At 39.8% G+C, this 20,745-nt stretch overlaps 1 protein-coding gene across 1 annotated transcript in view; it reads right to left on the minus strand.

The window, feature by feature from the left end:
* The window catches only part of LOC149779074 (uncharacterized), a 77,991-nt gene that overhangs the window by 28,805 nt on the left and 28,441 nt on the right, over positions 1-20,745 (minus strand). Inside the window, exon 5 of the mRNA XM_089939627.1 lies at positions 12,915-13,078. Within this exon, the coding sequence (XP_089795753.1) occupies positions 12,915-13,078 (164 nt within the window). The remainder of the gene's footprint in view (positions 1-12,914; positions 13,079-20,745) is intronic.

Raw genomic sequence — 20,745 nt, forward strand, 5'->3', positions numbered from 1 at the left:
AACGAATTGTCATGTGTAGATTAGTGACTCAACGATTTAAATTCGACAATGAATTAAAACCATGTTTGTGCAAAGAGTACATTTCTTGTGTCAGACCAAAGAGGATTTAGTATGACCTATTCATGGATACTTTACAAGAGAACATTCGTGCTTTGCCTGTGGAGTTGAGAGAACGCATTTACCGAGAGCTGGTGAAAATACAAGTGAAACGTAAAGAACAATTGCATCCGATACGTCACCAGATCTTTAACCACTGGTACCTGAATGGTATAAGAGAACTGATTCGTCAGAAATTCTTTCAATGGTCAGACATTGTTCAAAACTTTGAGGTCGCTAATGATCGACATGTTCATGATTATGGTTACTTCGAGATTCACCTACAGCAATACATTGAGGAAGACAAGTTAAAGGATTACCAACATATTTTACGTGGAATCTACTTAGAGGAAGAGGAAACACCTAAACGAACTCTGACGTTTCGGTTACAGTATGCAAGATTTAGATTCCCTACTGGAGAACGAAGATCTCTGGCTAGAAAGTACGTCTATTGCATCCAAAAAAAAGAGAATATAAAAAGAGGCTGCCATGCCACGGTTTATGTCACATGTCATCCAACAGATTCCGTGGAAGGAACTCAATGACCATATTCAAACCGTGGATCATTACCATCAATTATTACAAGAACTGTATCCATTCAATTTTGGACGACAAGTGGTGTGTGTCTTAGTGACTTGTTTTCTGGGATTTCGTTTACCAGCCGATTCTTTGTGGACTCTTTACGATCAGTACTTACCACCTCCATGGCCTTAAATGGTCACGAAAAACTCCTTTTGCTCAAAGCCTTGCGTTTTCATCTGGATACTTCTCGACCTCAACAGGAAAAAAAGATTCGTCAACTTTTAGCGACCCAAGACGTGTATGACGATGTGTGTGTAGCTTGTGACTTACACCCTCATTGGACAGATGTTCGTGATTGGAAAAAGGGGGGTTTTGAGGCTTGGACCCAAGAAGTGGCCCAGTATGCACAAGAGTTGTTCAAGGAAAAAAGTTACTTTTCAACCCGTGTTAGTGACGGTGCCAGAAGAACCCGTCACCGAGAACAACCACTCGCTTCAGGACAGGACTGTCATGGACATGCCTGAAAGGTCATTCCGGGAGGACACTTGTGTGACAATACCTCATGTAGAGACTGTAAGAACATTACACACTGTCCCTAGGACATCTTGGTTAACCAAAACATGTTGTACAGACACTTGTTTATATTCCACTTTGATCGCTTTGCTGTGTTTTATATTCCTGTACATCACTATTTGGGTTGTATGTATTTTTGTCTTTCGTGTTCATATTTGAAACATTCAATAAACGTGTTCTGAAAAAGTATATAAACTCTTGTCTTGTTTGTTTTTTCGTGTCACAAGTGACATTTCTCATACCATGGCTACCTCTGCTGTCTCTGCTCCCTCTTCCTCTACTGTCAAAGTCATCGACGAACACTTAGATCGTGCCAGTTGGGAGGCTTTGTATCTTCGCCATCCCTTTAACATGCTCATTGCTGGACCTAGCGGTTCAGGCAAAACCGAATTCGTCAAACGTTTGATCGAACATAAACATCATTTGATCGATCGGCCCCCTCAACGGATCGTGTGGTGTTACAAAGAGTGGCAATCGGCGTACAGCCTCTTGCGAGAAAGTCAAGGCGATTCCATCGTGTTTGTGGAAGGCATTCCTAAAGAAGACGATGGCATCGTCTCTGACTCCCGTCTAACCCATTTGGTCATTTTCGACGACATGTTAGGAGAAGACGAAGAAGAAATTAAATTGTGGTTTACGCGCAAAGGGCATCACCGTAATGCCAGTGTCGTTTACATCACCCAAAATTTGTTTCAACAAAGTAAAGCCCATCGCACCATCAGTCTCAATGCGCATTACGTGGTCTTGTTTAAAAGCCCTCGAGATAAATCGCAAGTGCAAGTCTTAGCCAAACAGTTAGGAACGCCTTGGCTGACTCAGGCGTACGACGATGCCACTCAAACGCCACACGCCTATTTACTCGTCGATTTGAAACCTACGACCCCCGAGGATTTGCGATTTCGTACCCACTTGTTTCACCACTGGTGCCAAGACGGAGGGCCTGTCCTGTACACGTCTCCGTCCTCGACTTCATTTCACTCCCCATAAAAAAATCTATAAAAACCTCAGACCCTTTTTCGTCTGTCTCACACAGTGTGAACATGACGTCCCTTCAGTCTCATCTTCCCGTCAAATTGATTCGTGCCTTGTATGGCATCAGCCGAGAAAAAGATCCACAAACACGAGCCCGTGTCTTAGAAGCTAGTCTCAAAGAAGTCTTACGATGGTTCACGGTGACGGCACGTCAATTACTCCAAGGAATCATTCAGATTCCTCATCAAACCCAACGCTTTTTCGATCGAAACAAAGTCGCTTTGGTCCAACTGGCCGATCCCCGCATCGACACTCAAACCAAAAAACAAATCATTTTGAAACCTGGAGGGAGCGGTACTCTAGGAGGGGTCATCATTCGCTCACTCTTAAGATGGGATCCTAATGCCCCCAAAGTTATCCCCAAGACAAAAGTTCAACGAAGCCCCAAGAAGAAAAAGAAAAAGACCAAGTCCCCAAGAAGAATAACTTCTCCAGTGGCAGGACCCTCCTCTTACCAGACACCACCATCATCACCCCGGAAAAAGAAAAGAAGCCCCAAGAAAAAGAAACAGAGAAAAAGTCCTCAAAAAAAGAAAAGTCCACAGAAGAAAACTAGTCGCAAGAGAGGCACTTCGGCCAGGACGCAACCTTACACTCGCAAGCCACGACCTGCCACAACGTCTCCGGCAGCCTCACGTTTGTCCACTTCTCCGTTGATGTCACCAGGAACTGAAGAGTACTTGGAGACGTTGATTACACCAAGAACTTCTCCGTTGATGACCCCCAAAAGAACTTCCCCAGTGGCAGGACCTTCCCATTTAGCGGCAGTGGCTGCTGCTCACAAAGTACCTTCTCCCAAAATCAAAGTCCATGAAAGATCGGGCATGTTACAAAGTTTACTGGATTTGTCCAAGCAAGAACTGGCTCGATTTAGTCCGTTACGTACCCCTGCACGACGTGTCATGCCTGTCCTCAAACTGATAAAACGTAAAGACAATCAGTGGCGACGCGTTCCAGTATAAAAAAGGCCTGTGACCGAGTAGGGTATCAGTGTTTTTAGGTGCTCCTAAAGACTCAAAGATGTCACCCTCCAGAAAACCCCAAGGAAAGAAAAGGAAAGGACTACCACCACGTTTAGCCAAACATGGGGACCTGTTATCTGTCCTGTCCAAAGCTTCTCCACCCCTACGAAAAAAACTCATTCAAACAGCCTCCAAAGAGGTCATCGATACCGTGTGCGAATGTTGTTTGAACGTTTTGAAAGGCACGATCCCTTTGTCCAAACACCAGAAACAATGCTTAGGCAAACATCGTCACGTTCTTCGGAAAATGGTTCAAAAGAAAATTCCCATTCGTCAAAAAAAGAAGATGTTGGTCCAACGTGGAGGCATTTTACCTCTCTTGTTAGGCCCCATACTGAAAGGAGTCTTGGGAACCATGTTGGGAGGACTGATGGGAGCAAGATAAAAAGGCCTTCGGAAGTCCCAAGATCTCAGAATTCACCCCTGACAACCCATGGAAGGACGAAAACTAGCTTTAGTGCCTTACAAACGATGGATGGAATACCATCGGTGGCAAGAACAACGCACCCCGCATTTACCTCCCAATCCCAATTTGAGCGAAATGTCCCAGTTACAACACGAATTGCAATCCTTGCTGGATCGCCAAGATTTGTCCGAAACAGAAAAATCGCGAAAGTACGGTCAACTCTTGCAAAGACTGCAACTCTTTCACCAGAAAGCTTTAGACGAAACAGCTTTACCCACTCTGAAAGATTTTAAGACCTTGATGAAAAGTCCAGCACCATCACCAGTACCAGTACCAGTACCAGTACCACCAGTACCCGTGACCAAGACAGAAAAAGGAAAAGAAGAAGAAGAAGAAGGGTTTCAAACTCCACCAGAAAAAGTACGCAAGTTAACAACACCACCTACCTCCAGAATTGGATGGATTAAAAAGATGATGGCGACCCCTTCTTCCTCACAAGAGAAAAAGAAAGTGAAGACAGAAGTGAAGACAGAAGTGAAACAAGAACCGATATCCCCTGCTCAGACATCCTCCTCCTCTTCGACACCTATTGCTGGCCGCACACGCAAAGCCTTGCAATCCAAGAAAATACCCCAAGAGAAAAAGAGTAGCCTCTTCCAAGAGTGGGTGCCTTATTAAGACACCAATCCACACAAAAATGGAAAAAGTCTTAGCTAGCATTTACTACGATCCCTCCCATCCTGCAGGTTACGCAGGAGTTCAAAAATTGTATCGTGCTGCCAAAACGCAACTGAAAAGTCTCCGTTTACCTCAAGTGCAACGATGGTTACAAGAACAAGCTACCTACACTTTACACAAACCCATTCGACGCAAGTTTGCCAGAAGTCGCACCCGAGTGGAAGGCATCGATCATCAATGGCAAGCCGATTTAGCCGATGTCTCTCATTTGGCCAGCTACAATCGTGGCTACAAATATTTGTTTTGTGTCATCGACGTCTTTTCCAAATTTGCCTGGGTCGTGCCCTTGACTTCCAAATCGAGCAGCGAGTTAGTGCGAGCCCTGCAACGGGTGTTGAAACAAAGCGGTCGTCACCCTCTTCGATGGCAAACGGACAAAGGCACCGAATTTCTGAACCAAGCTTTCCAAAAAGAATTAAAGAAACGTGACATTCATTTTTTTACCACCGAGAATCCCGAAACCAAAGCCAGCATCGTGGAACGTTTTCAACGCACTTTGAAAGAACGCATGTGGAAATATTTTACGCATCACCACACTCTGAAGTACATCGACATCTTACCGCACCTGGTGCAAGCGTACAACCAATCTTACCATCGAAGCATCGGACGTGCCCCGCAAGACGTGACTCCCGACAACGAAGTGCTGGTGTTCGAGCGCCTGTTCGGTACGTCCCCGACGAGGGCTGTCCCCAAGAAAAGTGGAGAGTTGGCCGTAGGAGATTGGGTGCGCATTGGCAAAACCAAACGCACTTTCGACAAAGGTTACTTACCTAACTGGACGACCGAATTGTTTCGCGTCACTGGACGAGTGCATGGCCGTCATCCTGCCGTCTATAAATTGGAAGACATGAACGGAGAAGTACTCAAAGGAACGTTTTATTTGCCCGAGTTACAACGTGTCACCAAAAAAGAAGACGACGTGTACGACATCGAAAGCATTCTGGAACGCAGAACCCGTAAAGTGGGCAAACGACGTGTCAAAGAAGTCAAAGTACGTTGGAAAGGATATCCACCCAGTTTCGATTCTTGGATCGACGCTTCGCAAGTCATCGACTATAAAAAGAAGAAGTGACCATCATGCCCTTTCACACATCAGACGCAGCTACGTCGACCACTCCTTCTTCCCCTAGTTCTTCTGTGCAAGATTTACAAAAACAACCCTTGTGGGTGTGGTGTGGAGAACGTGTGCCTAAAACGCAAATCGTCTTTTTCTGCCAAATCTTCGTGGTGTATTGTGTCATCGGGGCAGCCATCGCCAATTTGAGTTTGCAACAAGGAGACAAACAATTGTGGACCATTTTATTGAGCAGTTGCATCGGTTACCTACTTCCCAATCCCTCCCTGAAATTCTCCTCGAACGGGAACGTTGTGTCCAGTGCCAGTGCCAGTCACCACTCCAACCACAATCAGAACCCCATTTTGGGCGGAGACACACCTCTGACATCCACTAATATTCCCTCGGACAGCCACAGAACTCTGGAATTATGAGTCACCAAAACCAATTTTACTTAACCTTACCCAGTGACAGTTCCATGGAGGTGTTTCCCAACAACACGTTGTGCTGTTACACAGCCAAATTACCTCAAGCCATCCCCTTAGATCACGAAGCCCATTGGGAAGTGGCTTTAGTAGAAATGATTCACCCGACCCAAGTCCTCAATGTCATTGCCCAGCAAAATACTTTTACGGTGGAAGTTCATGACGAGCAATTGCAAGAGTACTTGGATAAGAATGTCAAATATGACAATAAAACCTATGATGAGAAACTTAAAACGTGGACCTACAACTTTGTGATTCCCCCAGGCTATTATTTCAGTGGTCATCATTTGGTCAGCGCCATAGCCTCCAAGTTTAATGGTGTGTTTGGGGAAGTTTTTAAGAAGGACAATTTCAGGAACAAAAGTGTCACCATGGAGTACCACAAAGTAGCTCGTCGCTTCTTGATGAAATTTGAGCGAAGTAAAATCGTGTCCATTATATTTTGTCCCGAATTGTTTGACATGTTGGGCGGGGACATGGAGCTGAGGAAGAACTTAGAACGAAAAACATCACCCGAATTACCAGTCATTTTCGACAACGTGACTTTTGGCCAGTATTTTCGTACCCCGGTAGAACTGAACCAAGGACTGAATTTGATGTTCGTGTACTCCGATGTGGTGGAATACAACGTGGTGGGACACACCTCCGTACCGTTACTGCGTGTCATTCCTTTCAAAGTAGATTCTGCCACAAACGCTGACGAGGAAGGTGGAAACACTTATCACGTCCACCGCGAATTTGTCCATCCTCACTATTTGCCGGTCACTAAGTCGTATTTGGACACGGTCAACATTACTATAAAAGGAGATTTGGGACAAAATATTCCATTCACTAACAAAGGAAAAGTCACGGTGAAACTCCATTTTCGAAAACGGTTCTCTCACGACTCGTAAGTAAGTCATGTATCCAGTGTACCAAGGGGTGGCTCGACAGCGAGGACACGGTTTAGGAGACATGTTAAAATCGGCCTTTCGTTCGGTGGCCCCAGTGTTGAAACCGATGGTGACACGAGGATTGCACGCCTTGAAAGATGCGGCACTGACACAAGGCAAAGAATTTCTCCAAAATGTCATCATCGACAAACAGAACCCTAAAGAAGCCTTCATGAGGGCAGGCAAAAATGTCTTGCTGCAAACGGGCAAAGACATTTTAGGCCGACGAGACACACCTATAAATGCCCTGCAGGCTACCGAGTCAAGCATTCAGCAAGGACAAGGCAGAAAGAGACGACGAAGAAGAAAACACCCTTTCACCAGACTTCAAGCGAGAAAGGCCAAGAAAAGAAGAACCGTTCGAGACTTAGACGTTTTCGATTATTGAAACACAGCAACAACAAAAAATGATGCACCGAGAGTCTTGCGCTTGTTCCAAGACGGAACTGGATCTGTTTGCCATGCCCCCCACCATGATGACCATGCAAGAATCCCAATGGGTGGAATTTCATCCCGTCTCCTCATTGACAGCCTCAGCTCCCATCGAGTTTGAAATCAAAGGACAGCCCGAAGATTACATCGATCTGAATAGCAGTTACTTGTACCTGAAAGTCCAAGTTCTAGATAAGGAGGATGGTGCAGTAGAAGACACTGAGAATATAGCTCCCGTCAACAATTTCATGCATTCCTTGTTCAGCTCAGTGGACTTGTACTTGAATAACAAACTAGTCAGCAGTAGCATGGATACTTACCCTTACCGTGCCTACCTGGAAAATCTCTTGACGTACGGAATAGATGCCAAGGATACTCATCTCAATGCTTGTGTGCTGTGGGAACCTGACGAAGCGAACGAGTTCAACACATTAAAAAAAGACAATGACGGCTTTGAGGAAAGACAAAAGAAAATCCTAGGTGGAAAGAGTTTAGAACTGATGGATCGTTTGCATTTGGACATGTGGTTGCAAGAGAAATATTTGCTGAACGGTGTCAATGTGCGCCTGAGACTGAATCGCAGCAGTGCCGCTTTCCATTTGTTGGCTGATAGTGATGCTACTAAAGGTGGCAATCCTAAAAGCACAATCCTACAAGCCAGACTCTACGTACGGCGCGTGGAAGTGTTACCCAAAGTGGCAAACGACATCAGTCAGACGTTGAGCAGAACGACAGCCAAGTATCCCATCCGACGTGTGGAAGTGAAAACGTTCACCATTTCTGCTGGACTACAATCCATAACCGAAGATCATCTGTTCCAAGGACAGTTACCCAAACGTTTGATCCTTGGTATGGTCTCGAATGCAGCCTTCAACGGAGCCTTCAATCAAAATCCTTTTAACTTTCAACACTTCGACGTAAAGAAAATCGAAGTCAGTCGTGATGGCAAGACCTTGTGTACCCGACCTTTCGAACCTGACTTTAGTGACAAGAAGATGAATTACTTGAGATCGTACTTGTCCCTGTACGAAGCCACCGGTCAGTTAGGAACCAACACCAGTCACGGCATTGAGTATGAGGATTATGCAGGAGGCTATGCTTTGTGGGCTTTCGATTTCACTCCAGACCAAGGCAGCGACGAGGGACATTTCCACCCTATAAAATCCGGCCAGATTCGTGTGGAACTTCAGTTTGCAGAACAACTGAAACAGACAGTGAACGTCATCCTGTATGCAGAATTCGATAATACCATAGAAATCAACAGTTTGAGAGAAGTCATTCTAGATTATTAGAAAGCCATGGAAGACTGTTATCCCTCTTTACCTAGTGGAGAAACTTTGGAGATGGAATGTAAGGAGACCGTGGAAGGAGAAGAATCTCAAGACAAAGACGAAGAAGTTTTGATGAAGTCGAGATGGCCAGAACAGGAAGCCCATTTAGTCTCCTGTTTTGCCAAACACTTGGTCGACAAAATAACGGAATTGATCAAGAAAAATTGCTATGGATGTCAAAACGATCATCCCAGTCAAATTCAACACGATAAATGCCTGATGTTGAGTCAAGAAGAAAAATTGGACGAGTATCTGGACGAAGCTTGGAGTCTCATCTCGAATAAAGACGTGTTGCACCAGTGGTATAAAGACTTGCGTGAACATTCTTGTCCAGCATTAACCACTCAAGAGATCCATCGTATCGAAGCTCTCCTGAATCAGAGTGAGGAAACAGAACGAATAACCGTTTATTCGTCAGACATTTTCAAGCAAAAAGTCAGGATCGAATTGACGACTTATTATTACCTGTGAAGAAAAAAACACACAAATCAATGGATACCTGGGAACTTTATTACCTTTTGAACAACAGTTCGTATACGGCTTCTTGGAATCCTGTCGTCTGTGCTAAAGATGAACTCCCTCATCGCAAACCTAAAGACCATCAAGCTTACGTGATCAACACGGACGAAAGTCATCTCCCAGGAACCCACTGGGTAGCCGTTTACTTTCCTCAAGAAGGATGTGTGGAATATTTCGATTCGTACGGATTGCCCCCTTTGGAAGACGATATCATCGACTTTATGAGAAGAAATGCTCAGACTACCCGATTCAATAACGTGAAATTACAAGGCACAGATTCCTTGGTGTGTGGACAGTACTGTGTGTATTTTCTGCATCATCGCAGCCTGGGCTATTCCTTAGAACATTTAGTGACTCATTTTGATCCTCGTTCTTCTGCTAGAAACGATGTGAAAGTAGATCGATGGTTTTGTGACCATTATGCTTATCTTTTGTCTCAAGCTAGGAAACGTAGTGTCCATCAATGGCCTAATGATTTCCAACAGTGGAAATCACAATTTCATTCACAACGTTGTCAGCCCTGTTTAAAATAGATTGTCCATTGAGAAAAAAATGTTTGTGATTTGAAAAAATTGTTTGATGTTATAGTGTTGGATTATTGTTAAAAATGTTAGAGTTGTTGTTTAGTGTTAAGTGATTTTTGAATAAAAAATGTTGTGTTTTGAAAAAATGCTTTTGTCTTTTGTTTAGCTATAAGAATGTTGAATTGATGCTCTTTCATTTCTTACTATCCCTCTCATGACAATCACTGAACGTTGCGAATCGAAAACCGTGTGGGGGATGTTTTCCTTCACGTCCGCGCTTTCACTTTAAGAACCGGGGTTGTTTCCAGTCTAACCATCCATTGTCGACTCATCCTCCTACGAAGATGTGCTCCAAACTAGCTAAGCTCAACGAAGCCTACGTGAATTTGCATAGGGTCAGACACAGTCTGATACCGAAGCCAGAAGAAATAGAGAACGTGAGAATGTTAAAAATCACTGAAGACCTGATAGAAGAGCTCTTCAGAGAAGAAGTGAACAGGGAGAAAGAAGAATGGACAGAGAAGTACAGACTTCAAAAACAGCAACAACAACAACAACAACAACAACAACAACAGCAGCAACCTGAACCTGACAGAGGCTTTGTCGATTGCCGTATCGACACCAAAGAGTTCTTCTTCTCTTTCCGAAGAAGCAGACCTATTGCCAGAAAGTCTATAATCAGAGGACATCGCATTCTTAGAAACTAAAAAAGAATGCCATAGCAAACAAAAAAACAGCCCTTTTCAGGGCTACCCAATACTCTAGAAAAGAAATAACTATTAATTTGCCAATGTGTGAAGGTGGAGTAGTGTGAAAATAAACACTAACTCTTTTTCAAAAAAATGTGAGGGTATGTGTTTGTGTGTTTGTGTGATTGTGTTTGTAAGTGATAAAGTAGGTTGGTGTGGATAGTAGATTAAAATGATGTTTGTTTTTTGGGCTGTTTGAGGTGTATATTTTGGGTTAGATTGGATTGCTTTGCGTATGTGGATAGTCTATTGAAGTGATGGGTAGCATAAAAAAGTGAGCGAGTGTTTCTTTTAGGTCCGCGCGTTGTTGTTTTTTTTTTGGTCATGATCTAGGTAAGATGAATTTTATGTTTTTTAGGGGGATGTTTTCCTTCACGTTCGCGCTTTCAGTATAAATTGAAACTCGTTCGGCAGTCCAGCTACCCTTGTTGATTGATCAACACAGCCAGAAGAATGACTAGCAGAATAGTGAAACTGTTAGAACTCCAGATGCACCTGGAATATGCCAGGCGGATAGTAAACGAACTATCAGCGGAGGCTATAGTAGAAGAAGCAAGAATAAAGAAGGAAGAAGAGGAGAGAAGACAGAGGGAAGAGGAGGAAAAGAAAAGAGAAGAGATGATGTCGTTTAATATTCCTGAAACAGAGGATTGGGGTGCTGAAGCGAATCATCCTCCCTCTGCGCTCCCTAGAAGAAAGGTGAAAGAAGACTGGGGAAGAAGATGCGTGTGCGGCGCCAGGCCAGGAAGGTGCAACCATTAGATAGGTGCATCTGGAGTTTAAAAAAAACAGCCCTTTTCAGGGCTACCCAATACTCTAGAAAAGAAATAACGATCGATTTGCCAATGTGTGTAGGTAGAGTAGTGTGTATATAAACACTAACTCTTTTTTAAGATAGTGTGAGGGTATGAGTTTGTGTGTTTGTGTTTGTAAGAGCTCAGGTATGTTTGTGGGAATAGTAGATTATGGGTTTCTTAGCAAATGTGGAGAGTAAAGTTAGGGTTATATTATATGAAATGAGAAAGTAGGGGGATGTTTTCCTTCACGTACGCGCGATGTTGGGTCATGATCTAGGTAAGATCCATTTTATGTTTTTAGGGGATGTTTTCCTTCACGTTCGCGCTTTGAGTATAAGAACCCACAGTATTCGTCGTTCAAACCATTCTGCACAGAATAAAAAAGAAGATGGCTTCGAACCACCTTGACAAAATGGAAAAATTGCAAAACGTCCTCGACAATTTAGGAATGATGGAGCAAATGTTGGTTAACCTAAACGAGGATCACTATTCATATAGTCCCCATCGAGTGAAGATGGAGATAAACAATTTACGAAAAATGAAGGTAATCATCAGTGATCTGTTGAAAGAAATAAAGGAGGAGAAGGAGGATGAAGAGGAAAAGATAAGAATAAGAACATGGAACGAAAAAATTGAAAAAGAAGAGGAAAATGAGAAGAGGAAGAAAGAAGAAGAGGAGGAAGAGAAGAAAGAAGAGAAGGAGAAAAAAAAGAAGAGAAAGAGTGTTGGAGATAAAATAAGAAGTTGGTGGAGGAAAAGAAGAAATTAGAAGCAGAAGAAGAAGAAGAAGAAAACCCAAAGGCCCTTTTCAGGGCCAGCCATATTTCTCGAAAAGAGATAGTCTTTTGAATTGCCTACCCCTTTTTTTTAAAAAAACTTTTTAAAAAAAAAAAAATCCCATGTTAAATTCCCCTTGTACGTAGAGTGACCCACGATTTATTCCCATGTTCAATTCCCTTGTACGTAGATTGACCCACGATTTATTCCCATGTTAATTCCCCTTGTACGTAGATTGACCCACGATTTTTCTCCATGTTAAATTTCCATTGTACGTAGATTGACCCAAGGGTGTTTTTAATGCTAATTCCCATTGTACGTAGAGTGCCCCCCTTCACTACTTACAAACAAGCTTACCAGGTTCTATTTGTTTATATTGAGCAGTTTTGTTTTCGCAGTCGTAAAAATAGGATTCCCAGGATTGGATTCTTTTCTTCATTGTTTTGAATGTCGTATTTGATTCAAGTTCCATAGCGCCACACTCGACTGAAGTGCCAAAACGCTATTTTTAAAAAATTCAATCTTTTTTCCGACGCAGACTACAAATTTTGTGGTCAGGCACACATAAAACTGCATAGCAAAATGTGGAGTGCTTGCTAGACGCATTTGGATAATAATAGTATTAACTCGCGCTCCCTTACCCTCTTCACACACTCTCTCTCTCTCTCTCTCTCTCTCTCTCTCTCTCTCACACACACATGAAAATAGGCATGTAATTTGTTTAATAACAGAAGTCAAATTATTTTGAGGACCATATAAAAATCTCAATATCATTCAACACGCTACAGTTATTTTCATCACTTTTGAAAATACAGATATCATGGATATGATTATGATAACCTCAAGAAGCGATCCTTTAATTACCACAACTTTAAAAAAAAAAACCAGTATGAATCTACAGAAGTTAAAACAGATATCAACTTACCTCCTTTGGTGCTTTGATAGCAATGTACTCAGAGAAAATCTGTTGTGCCCTCTCCACAATATGACTGGGTTTAGTTGATTTGAACTCCTCACAAGCAATCCAAAAATCCAGATTGTCTTCACTGTATTCAGATTTTAGAAATTCCCGGAACAGTTTCAAACCAACTGAAATAATAATAATAATAATAATAATAATAATAATAATAATAATACAACATTAATAATAATAATAATAATAATAATAATAATAATGATAATAATTATTATTATTATTATTATTATTATTATTGGATATCCAATCCAACTTTACGAAATTTAAGTCTTTTATACAAAATGATACTTGTAAAATTCTGATAAGATTTTAGCAATATGGACTATAAAAGTGTTAAAGATTAGAGAAACGGTTTTATCAATGACTCCTGCTACATAATATTCTAGATTATATATATATATATATATATATATATATATATATATATATATATATATATATATATATATATATATATATACTTGCACTATGCAGATTCTAGGGTTTCCCTTAAGTTCGTTTGTGTGATTACTGTGTAACATATACTTGTATTGCATCAAATTAGAAAAATGCAATAATGATCACTTTCATTTATATCACTTTCAATAGATATGATGTTCTTTTGTTACTCACTAAACATTGTATTGCACAACATGATGTATGGATATGTGTCATGGGCCAGTGGCATGTATTACAATTAAACACTGATTATTATTATTATTATTATTATTATTATTATTGTTGTTGTTGTTGTTGTTGTTGTAGGCCATCATACCAAATACATATTGCTTAATATGTAGTACACCATTTCATGGAAGACATATATTCAAATAAATTTGGCTAAATTTGACACTGACAGACTTTTGACAGTTTTACCTATGTGTGAGTGCAATGTTTGGATGTTATATTTCTGTCAATATTCAAGGTATATTATTCTTCCTTAGTCCAGCATAACTACGACATGTCACAATTAAGTGAAACTCGTTCACAATAAAGTGAATCTCGTTCTCTATAAGTGATACTCGTTCTTTATATTTGTGTTACCATATCAAGTTCAGCCTATTTTCATAGCGAATAAATTCAGACCTTCCAGCATTTGCTCCAACTGGCAAATTTATTGCTCTATGCCAGCAGGTTAAATTTCGTAAATATGTCTAGCATGGATCACAGGGAAAATATTTGCCGTGAAAAGTTAAGTTTGATACACTTATTTTAAAAGTAATCGCCCCATTCCACTTGATATCTTCAGTCAGTTTATGCATGCAAATATATTTACATCGCTGTTTAGGTATTTACATAAACAGTCTCTTCACTCAGTTCATGAATGCAAATATATTTACATCGGTGTTGAGGCATTTACATAAACAGTCGATCATCAGTGATACTAAGTCTTAACCAAACATTATCATATTCGTATTTTAATAATATACTTTTTTACGTTATTTGCCCAACAATTATAGTTTTCGCCCCATTTCAACTGGAGATTGTAACAATGTGTTTTGTATTCTGCGATTTGGCATATTTAAAGAACAAAACTAGTACTTAAAAACTGAATATTTGTTTTGAGTGTAATCGTGTTTAATTCTTGAAAAAAGTTGTATATTCATTGACATCCCCAGTATAAACTTACAAAACACAATGTGAATCTTTTCTATATCAGGTGCTTCATGAAAGTTCTATATTTAGCATCCACAATTCAAAATAGGCTAAACTTTTGTATCAAATACGTGAAAGGAGGAATGTATAGTTAATCTGCGAAATCAACATAGTCTACTCTTCAATGTGTGTATAGATTTTTCTCTGCTCGACAGACCATTGATTTCTGACACCTAAAGGAAAAGGTTTTAAGACGAACATGCTATGAACAAATTTATAATAGTGTCCAGTTGTATTTTCCTAACCATATTATTGCTCATACCTACGCTGATAACCTCACTTACAGAATCCGAGAACTCGTATTTTTCTAAGATTAATTGATAGTTTCCATCCAAAGCAAAACCCTCTTAACATATATACTGTATGTAGTTAAAAAATTTCTGGACACGAAACACTGTATCCTGGAATAGTATTATATCATCAGCATGAAACAATAATAAAAAACATTTATATTGTTTCTGGTGATATTACCCCCCCCCCACCCACACACACACACACTATCAGCCATATTACTCTGAACATCATTTAGGAACAAAACAAATAATATCGGAAGCAAAATATATCCTTGCCTACTCTACTTTGCCAATCAAAAGCATTGCGACGACAATTAGATTTAACAAAAGCATTAACATCTTTATAGGATGCTTCAATCACGTTTTGTCCCTAATAGTATATTATCAAAGGTAAGGATATAAAATATTTCTTTTTACTCGACCAAAAACCCAATCAAAATATGTATGATGACACAAAATCTCCTTCGCACTTTACTCACATATTTGCTTATTAATGAGTAAAGTATAAACATATTATCAACTGTTGCGTATCCAGACCTGAAGCCAGCCCGTTACTTCCCTAATTTACGGTAGAAACAGATGATACTAATATTACGGTGGGAACAGTGGATGCTATTATTTACAGCAGTAAAATGGGATTCTATTATTTACGGTACGATAAAGGGATGCTAATACTGGTGGCACGAAAAGCGGATGAATTATTTACGGTATGAAAAGCGGATGGTAGTATTTTTTGGTAGGAACAGGATGCTTGCAAATCGGCCAAATTGTTCAATGTTATTGACATACAATGCATGTATGTGTCTGTTCACTCGTTTTTATATTGCATTTTTAATATTAAATAATAATAATAATAATAATAATAATAGTAGTAGTAGTAGTAGTAATACATTTTAATATTACATATTATAATTGATAATAATAATATAAACAACGTATTACATGTTATATTATTATTATTATTATTATTATTATTATTATTATTATTGTGTGATATCTAAGCTTCCCTGAGTCAATAAAACAAATCGCCTGACCAGTTATTCTTAAAACTTTTTGACGTTTTAATCCAGAAACTCAATTGATTTGCTCAAAGTAAAAAAAAAATTTAAAAAATAGCTACATTTTTAAATTTGGTACCTTCCATTAAAATTAAATTTGAAATATTGAAAGTATCTATAAATGCTGCAGCACCCTCCCTACATGATTTATTGCTGTGAGTATGTACATCTTACGGAAGAAAGAGTAAACACAAGAGAGCGAAGAATTATGCGTTACCATAACAGAAAAAACTAAACAGAAACAAATAATACAATTTTGGACGTAAAATGAAAATCTGCGTGATTTTTTGTTTAAAGAAAGCTAGTTTGAGCGAAACAGCAATATTTTGAGGAGGTCACTCCCATTTGACCGATGCCCAAATGGTTTGCCCCACTGTACGACGAATCTTTACGATTGAAAGACGGTGCACGTGTCTTTTCACCTTGGCTGGTTTACTATACGCTGGTAGGGGAATATACACAGCTGATGTAGTTTTGTGGAACATGACCAATATAGCGTCTTAGCGTATATCTACAAGGGATCAGCAATCTCTGGTTTGGATGCCTGTCACTCTTATACTTTGCGAGTACTTTTTTCTGACCATTCAAACTGCTATAGTTAGATTTTTTGAAGTATTATGGATGTTTGAATTTGCATATGGGCTACTGACGGAAGAGGTGCTTAAAGTTGTGGTCTAACGCTTTACGCTTTGTTTTGTTGTTATTTGTAGGAGCCAAGATTGAAATTGGCATTATTTCTTATCCCCGTTATGGGTGGTTCCAGTGGACGTTGTAGCTGGTATGTACACAAACGTAGTTAGCATTATTTACTGATGCTGATTTCTAGCTATGTAAAGTACATAGTCAGATTCCTAGCTTTAGTTCAGAAAGAAGACAACCCCGAATAGAATGAAGGAAACATGAACATATGGCGAGAAGGCTTCTATACGAAATATAAGAACTGACGGAAAATGCGTTGCATTGTCGCTTTATATTAGAGAAGGAAGAGTCTAGTGTTGAGCACTGTAAAAACGAAAGAGACGACCGGTCTGATTATATTTACCCCAGTTCATGCACTGCTATCAGACATCTCCATGTAACAGTACCAAATTAAGAATCTTGTCACTGTCTTGAAAACACAAGAGTGAAGCGATATGGTCAATCACGCAATAGCCAGCGTAGAATAGTCCTCCGCAGCAATCGCGATGCACAAGCATTTGTCTCGAACTATCACATAAAGTAAACTTGGCAAGGTCTAAATGTCGAAAAAAAAGGTCGAGAACAGCAAGGCTAAAATCTCGTGGGACCAGAACGTGAACACGTATCACATGATATAGTATGGAATGTCATGCATAAGACTTTGTATACATGATGTGATGTGTGATGTGATTTGGATTTTTAACGTAGCTTTAACAATTTTTCAGTCATATCGCTACGATGTCTGCAATGTGGCAGTTTATAGTGATGTCTAGCACTGGGGCATCATGCCGCAGACATGTAGCATGATGTCCCACCCAGTCACATTATCCTGACACCGGGCCGACCAGTCCTAACACTAACCTCTTAATGCTGAGCGCCAAGCGAGGCAGCTGTTAGTACCATTTTTGTAAGTCTTTGGTATGACTCGGCAAGGGATCGAACCCACAACCTCCCGCATCCGAGGCGGACGCTCTAACCAATAGGCCACCGGAGCGGTTTGTATACATGATATATTAAAGAAGTTTATTTAAAAGAACAGGTAAGAACAGGTAGACATGATAGAGATAGGAAGCCATGTGTAAGAACCGTTAGACATGATAGAGTTTAGGATGTCATATTTAGAAACATGTAGACGTGAAAGAGTATTGAAACCATGCGTATGATTGGTTGGACATGATAGAGTATAAGAGTCCATACGTAAAAACAATAAGACATGACAGAGTATAGGAGCCCATGTGTAAGAACTGGCATACATGATAGAATATGAGGCCATGTGTAAAAACTCATATATATATATATATATATATATATATATATATATATATATATATATATATATATATATGATACAGTACAAGAGGACATTATAACAACTGGTAGACATGATAGAGTATAGGAGGCCATATGTGAGAACTGGACGACGTCATACGAGTTAAGGAGGCCATGTGTAAGAACAGTTACACAATATAGAATATTGAAACATGCACAAGAACAGGTAGACATGATAGAGTATATAAGACCATACGTAACGAAAACAGGTAGACATGATAGAGTATATAAGACCATACGTAACGAAAACAGGTAGACATGATAGAGTATATAAGACCATACGTAAAGAAAACACGAAGACATGACAGAGATAGGAGACTTTCCTAAGAACTGGTAAACGTGATACAAAAAATAGGAGGCCATGTGTAAGAAAGGGTATATATGAGAATATAGGTGTGTGTGTGTGTGTGTGTGTGTGTGTGTGTGTGTGTGTGTGTGTGTTTGATTTGTAACGTAGCTTTAACAGTTTTGCATCCATATTTAGCACTCGGGCATCATGCTGCAGACCAGTAGGATTATGTCTCAGCCATTCGCAGTATCCTGACACCAGGCCGACCAGTCCTAACACTAACCTCTTAATGCTGAGCGCCCAGCGAGGCAGCTGTTAGTACCATTTTTATAAGACTTTGGTATGACTCGATTGGGGTTCGAACCCACAACCTCCCGAATCCGAGGGTGCAAGAACAGGTAGATGTGATAGGACATTGAAACAATGCGTAAGAGCAGGTAAACATGACAGAGAATATGACGTCATGCGTAAGAACGGGAAGACAAGACAGAATGTATGAAGCCATGCTCGAAAACAGGTAAACATGATAGCGCATAGGAGGTCTTATGTAAGAACTGGTAGACGTGAAAAGAGTTGGAGGTCATGTGTAAGAACAGGTAGACATGAGAGAGAACGGGAGGTCATGTGTAAGAATAGGTAGACATGATAGAATATAAGACCTGTGTAAGAAACGGTAGACATGATAGAGTATAGGAGGCGATATGTAAAAACTTGTAAGCAAGATAGGAGGTAATGTATAAAAGCAATATACACGACAGAGTAGAGGAGGCCATATATAAGAACAGATAGACACGATAAAGTAAAGGGGATCGTGCGTAAGAACTGGTAGACACGATACGAGTTTATGAGCCCATGTGTAAGAACAGTTAGGCATGGTGGAATTTAGAAGAACATATGTAGGAACAGGTAGACGTAATAGAATTAGAAGAACACGTGTAAAAACTGGTAGACATGATAGAGTACAGGAGGAAATCTGTAAGATCTTGTAGACAAGATAGCAGGTAATGTGTATAAACAGACAGACTTGACAGAGTATAGGAGGTCATGCGTACGAACAGGTAGACATGACAGAGTATAGGAGGTAATGTGTACGAACAAGTAGATATTTTAGCGTCTAGGAGGACATGTATAAGAAAATGTTAGACATTTTAGAATATAAGAGACCATGTATAAGGACTGGTACAAAGAACTGTGAAACATGAAAGAGTTTAGGAGGCCATGCATAAGAGCTGGTGGACATGATAGAGTATAGAAGGATAGTCGTAAAAACAGGCAGACATGATAAAGTATAGGAAGCCCCTTGTAATAACTGGTAGACATGGCAGAGTAGAGGAGGCCATGCATAAGAACTGGTATACAAACAAGAACAAAAATCACTACATAGCATAAATAACCATAGGAGTAACAACGATCCCTTACGCCCAACACGAGGAACAAAGTAACAAAGGACAGAAAACCAGCCAATGGATCTCGTAAAGATTTTGAGTAAGAAATAAAAAAAAGAAAAAGAAAAAAACAACAATTGAAACCTTCGTAGAAGTAGCTTTGGGAAGTAACAGGTCACATGGTTTGTGCACCGTGAGAAAATGAGTTATTGCTCTTACAAATACAACATCTAAACAAAACACGACCGTCCTATGGATAATATTATAGTAAATCTTTTAGATCTAAGACCAAGAGAAGCGGCCCAATCTCAGCTAAAAGTTTTTTAAAATACCATTAAGGGCATCATAGAAAACCCTGTGCCAAAATCCACTACATTCTATAAAATGAGCGGAGCGGATTTTTGTTCCTTGCTTGCAACGATTCATCAGGTGTTGCAACACCTGCGTGTGATGCATTTGTAACCAATTTAAATCAACTTCAGATTATAGTTCCCATGAAATTGAATCAATGATAAGCGTAAGACAAAGAAATCAAAGAAAAACGTAAAACAAAGAAACGTACTTAGCTCTCTAACAGGGAATTTACCTTGCTCTCTTACAGAACTATGATGTAGAATTTACCTTTCTCTCAAAAGTATACCTTACAAATCTCTAAAACAATTCACCTGGGTCTATAACATAATTTACTTTTCTCTCAAAAGTATACCTTACAAATCTCTCTAAAACAATTCACCTGGTCTATAACATAATTTACCTTTCTCTCAAAAGTATACCTTACAAATCTTTCTAAAACAATTCACCTGGTCTATAACATAATTTACTTTTCTCTCAAAAGTATACCTTACAAATCTCTCTAAAACAATTCACCTGGGTCTATAAAATAATTTACCTTTCTCTCAAAAGTATACCTTACAAATCTTTCTAAAACAATTCACCTGGTCTATAACATAATTTACCTTTCTCAAAAAAGTATACCTTACAAATCTCTCTAAAACAATTCACCTGGTCTATAACATAATTTACCTTTCTCTCAAAAGTATACCTTACAAATCTTTCTAAAACAATTCACCTGGTCTATAACATAATTTACTTTTCTCTCAAAAGTATACCTTA

Source organism: Sinohyriopsis cumingii, chromosome 17, assembly GCF_028554795.1.
Source record: "Sinohyriopsis cumingii isolate HCF-2022 chromosome 17, ASM2855479v2, whole genome shotgun sequence".
Classification (NCBI taxonomy): domain Eukaryota; kingdom Metazoa; phylum Mollusca; class Bivalvia; order Unionida; family Unionidae; genus Sinohyriopsis; species Sinohyriopsis cumingii.